Source organism: Impatiens glandulifera, chromosome 3 (assembly GCF_907164915.1).
Source record: "Impatiens glandulifera chromosome 3, dImpGla2.1, whole genome shotgun sequence".
NCBI lineage: Eukaryota > Viridiplantae > Streptophyta > Magnoliopsida > Ericales > Balsaminaceae > Impatiens > Impatiens glandulifera.
In genome coordinates this window covers 41,381,109-41,385,981 of record NC_061864.1, presented here as the reverse complement: position 1 = coordinate 41,385,981, position 4,873 = coordinate 41,381,109, and the positions used below count along the sequence as shown (strand labels likewise).

Sequence of the window (4,873 nt, the reverse complement as noted above, 5' to 3'; positions counted from 1 at the left end):
AGACGCTTTCTGCACACTTATTATTCAATGGCTTGGAGGGAGAACGGTTGATCACATACACTGTAGTGCTCATGGCTTCAGCCCAGAAATGCTTAACTAACTTGGCATGGGAGAGCATACTCCTCATCCGTTCCAACATTGTTCTGTTCATCCTCTCTATCACACCATTATGTTGTGGAGTATTCGGAACAATCTGTTCATGTCAAATACTCTGCTTTGTGAAATAATCATCAAATGAGTCTATGTACTCTCCCCCGTTCTCTGACCGCACCCTCATCAATTTTCTTCCTGTCTCTCTTTCAACCAGCTTGTGAAAGACCTCAAACTTTGCTGCAACCTCATCCTTGGACATTATAGCATATGCTCAAACCTTACTAGATGCATCATCTATGAAGGTTACAAAATAGGAAGCACCACCTGTGGATTTAATCTTCATAGGACCACACACATCTGTATGGACTAGTTCAAGGACATTCTTTTTCAGTTCAATTTTCAACTTACTGAAGAAGACTCTGTTCTACTTACCCTTCAAGCAATGCTCACAATTTTCAAGATTAGCATCCTTGAGATTCAGCAACTCATTCCTCTTTATCAAAACATTCAGCCCCTTTTCACTAATGTGACCTAGTCTCTTGTGCCACAACTCAGAGGATGACTCCATCATAGACAATTTTCAAATTTGTCTTGTATAAAGAACAACATTTCTTACCTCGCGCAACAACCAATGAACCCTTGCTTAGCTTCCATTCTCCACCACTGAAAACATTATGGTAGCCTCCATCATCGAGCTTACCTGCTGAAATCAAATTCATTCTCAAATCAGGAACATGTCTTACATCTCTCAATGTCAGGAAACAGCCCATGTTTGTCTCGTATCTAACATCACCAAGACCAACTATCTTGGACACACCACTGTTACCCATGCGAACCTCACCATAATCACCAGCTTTGTAGGACTGGAGTAACCTTTGTGTGGATTAATATGGAATGAGGCACCTATGTCAACCATCCATGCTGTTTCATTTTAAGATGTGCTAAGACAGGAGTCTTGACAGTTAGAAACACATGTCAGTTCACCATTTGAAGCATAAGCAGATGTATCTGCACTTTGTTCTTTCTTTTCTTTGGGCTTCACCGTACCCTTCGCTTTATCATTTTTAAATTTTCAGCACTCATTTTTCCAATGACCCATTTTCCACAGTAATGGCAAGCACCATCCTTTTTTGGAGCTCTAGACTTACCCCTGCTCGAACCACTTCTATTATCCTTTGATCTTCCTCTATCAGTCACCAACATATCAGACTTAGAGGGTTTATCCCCTTTTGATTCTGCTCATCAAGTAAGGAACTAGTGACAAATGCCATGTTGACTTTACCATTTGGTGATGAGTTGCTGAGAGTGATAATAAGTGTCTCCCAACTTGCAGACAAAGATCCAAGGACTAAAAGTGATTGCACATCATCATCAAAGTTTATCTTCATACTACTCAGCTGATTCAAAATATTTTGAAATTCATTCAAGTGCCTAGCAATTGATTTATTATCAATGTACTTCCGATTCACCAATATTCGTACCAGTGCTGCTTTATTCCCTGATGACCTCCCAGCATAGAGAGCTTCAAGTTTGCTCCACACACTATACGTCGTAGTCTCGTTCTCAACATGATGCACAACATTTATACCAACCCAGGAACGAATAAAGCTGCAGGCCTTTCTATTTGTCTTTTTCCAATCAGCCTCTTTTGTAGTCTCAGGTCTAACACCCTCATTTTTAATTGCTTCATTCAAATTATCTGAAACTAACAGATCACTAATCATCAGTTTTTATTGTCTATAGTTTGTACCATTCAGACTCACCATATCAGGTCTAGATTTCCTATTATTGTTGCCTTAACAACTGACAAAAACCCCAGTAAAGAAACCAGTTGATCTCCTCTTTGAATTTCGTCAAGTAAATAGTAGAGCACTCTACTCCAATGTTAAAACAGATAACCAATCAATACTAATCTGATACCACTGTTGGGTTTTGCAACAGCAAAACTACAGATCTTCTTAGAAATCAAACCTGTAACAAATCAGTTTCCAAATCTTCTATACTGAACAACAGATTTACCAAGAGCTGAAATAGCACAAAGCAATAAACGATAACACAATATACGTGGTTCGGTCAAAATAGACCTACGTCCACGGGAGGAATAAGTTTCACTAAATCAAACAAATGTCAATAGTAGAAACTTACATGCTCTGCTCTTAAATGAAAGAAGTGATTATATTATGAATGATTGGAATCCTCCACAATTAAAAGCTCCCCCAACCTCTCATTGTGGATCAGCCAAAGAACAAGAAGAAGTAGAAAAACCCTAGATCTATTCACTCTCTCTCAACCTTACTGTGTTATGAGAAAAATACACAAAAAAAGTATTTATACTCTAACCCGTTTTCATAACAGAAAACTCTGACCCGTTTATCCGGAATTTAAAACCCGCCCGCAATGGCAAGGAACACCTCAACACTTATTGGTTAGATTAGTTGAAACTTGATACTAAACATAGATCACATATATAAAGAAATAGAAACTTACACACAAGCTTGTGGCGAGTAAGAGAGATGCTTAAAGTGTACGAAAGTCGCCTTCGTCTAGCCGCTAGCTAGATGCGCTCGATAGATTTGGGGAAGAAGGGGATTTGAAGAAGAGGTGGGTTACTTGTTAGAAATTTTATTCATACATAATTTAATTGACATTTCAACTTAAAAAATTGACTAGTTTAAGCTTCCATCAAATTTAAATTCCAAGAATTGACTCTCCAATTCCAATAACCATTCATGTTTTCTAATTGACCCAATGAAACTTTCACCCAAACTTTGTTTTTGTTGAGGAAGCATAGTGTGTGTACTTGTGTTTTTTTTTTATTTTGTATTTTGTATTTGTGTGGAAAGTAGTTTATAATAGCAAGTCCTATTAACAAATAAAGAGAGGAGAGAATCTTATGAAGCACTCACACATGACACATGGTTTTAGAGATTAGAAAGTCAACATCACATTGATCAATTCTAATAATTAGTTAAAGGTTAAAATAAAGCAATTGTGACCATTAATAATAACAAAACCCCAACAACCGTATTGAGGCCATGATAATGTACACATCTCTTCCCACCACTTTGGATTTGTATAATGAACTTGCAAGTGCCCTCGGAAGGGTCCAATGTGGTCATGGTTGCAAGCCCATTAAAGTCACAAGCCTCCACACTTTGATCATTCATTTGATAATACATATTAAAAGCATAACTTATGTTTCCATTCTTCCCAATTTTGTTACACGTAGAACCATACTCGAGGGATGTGCAATCTCCGTTCACGCACGCATATTCAATCGAATCTGCCACTTGAGACAAGTCCTTCGCTTCCAAGTTGAATACACACCACGACTTATCTTGATACAACACGCCTTTGGCACCCACGAGTGACTTTGGCCCGTTTCCTTGTCCTCCGGTCATATCCATTTCATATTTAGGTTTCCCGTCATAATAGAACATGCCCCAATGCCTCTCGAATGTTCCCGGGGCAATGCTCTTCATGTCCTCGTCTATCAAACCGAAGAGGTAGTAATCGAGACTTCCCGGTCTTTCAAAAGTCCCTTTATTGGCTGCCATCTTTTTGAAAAAGCCGCTGTAGAATCGCTTCGCAAGGGAGATATTTGCGTGTATGTCGCCGTCTGTGGGCCATCCTATCTCCCCGATTATGATCTTCATGTTGCTAGCTCCGGCTTTCTTTAGGGACCATGCTAACGTGTCTAGATTTGCGTCTAACATGTTATCATAATGACGTCCTTGATCGTTGATGCCTTGGGCATTGCCATCGAACATGGCGAAGTCTATGGGAAAGGTTGCTCCTTGTTGGTAAAGCGATAGGAATGGATAGATGTTGACGAGGAAAGGGGAATGAACGGAGTTGAGATATTTTACTAAGTCGAGCATTAAGGGTTTTATGTCCGAACGAAAATCACCCTCGGATGGAACACTTCCTCCGTAGACATCCGCATTGAGTGGAGTCGTTGCTTTTATATTCCCGTGGCCCGCTTCGTCGAGAGCTCTTTGGATGTTTTGGATAGCTGGGAGTGTTGTTTTCAAGTATGATCCATTGTAGCTTGTCAAGAATGGCTCATTTCCAACTGTCACATACCTGCAATATATAATTAATTAAGGATGATCAAGGTTTATTTTTCCATAAATCATGATTTTTAATTTTCTTTTTAATATTATGAAACCTTAAACCAAACATTAGAGAGAGAGAGAGAAAAGAGAATAACTTGATCTTGACACCCCCATCGTACAAATGCGTTGTAATATTGTGTTTGACCCAACTCTTTGCCTGATCATAATCGCCACTAAGCCTCTTCAATTCAAGATTAGGGATACCGGGCATGACTTCAATTCCAGTGCCAGCAAAGGCATTGAGATACCAAGAATCTGCATCAAATAGCTTAATCTTGTTGATACCATTGTCTTTAAGCAATTTGACCAAAATGGTAGGTAATAAAGTGTGAGAGGCTTGGGTGCCAAAATTGACTCCTAAAGAGTTCACCGCCGTGGAGGCGAAGAGAAACACCGTGCAGGTCCAAAAAAGGACCGCGGCGCGAACCAATTGCATGGTCAGGAGTTGGTGGTTTTGTGTGGTTTTCCCCTTCCTTGCTCAAAATGAAGGTTTTCTGTTTGATCATAGAAATGGGTGATCTTCTTTCTCTCTCTCTCTTCAGAAATACAAAATGAGGAATTAGTGGGAATCCGGAAGTTTAGAGTTTGAAGGAGGGAAAACACATGTTTGGAGAAATACAAGGAGAAAGGATTTATGTTTTTTTACAATATTCTTATTATTA

The 4,873-nt window shown here is 39.2% G+C and overlaps 1 protein-coding gene across 1 annotated transcript; it reads right to left on the bottom strand.

Moving 5' to 3' along the window:
- Positions 1-3,018: 3,018 nt before the first annotated feature.
- LOC124930228 (glucan endo-1,3-beta-glucosidase 8-like) lies at positions 3,019-4,647 on the bottom strand. Its single transcript, XM_047470588.1, has 2 exons — positions 4,307-4,647; positions 3,019-4,179 (listed from the first exon to the last, which is right to left on the bottom strand). The coding sequence occupies exons 1-2, from the start codon at positions 4,645-4,647 to the stop codon at positions 3,069-3,071; spliced, it is 1,452 nt and encodes a 483-aa protein (XP_047326544.1). The 3' UTR covers positions 3,019-3,068.
- Between the last annotated feature and the right edge of the window lie 226 nt (positions 4,648-4,873).

Coding starts and splice junctions, on each gene's coding strand:
- LOC124930228 (XM_047470588.1), bottom strand. CDS start 4,647: ATGCAATTGGTTCGCGCCGCGGTCCTTTTTTGGACCTGCACGGTGTTT. Junction 4,180..4,306: donor GATGGGGGTGTCAAGATCAA/GTTATTCTCTTT, acceptor TATATATTGCAG/GTATGTGACAGTTGGAAATG.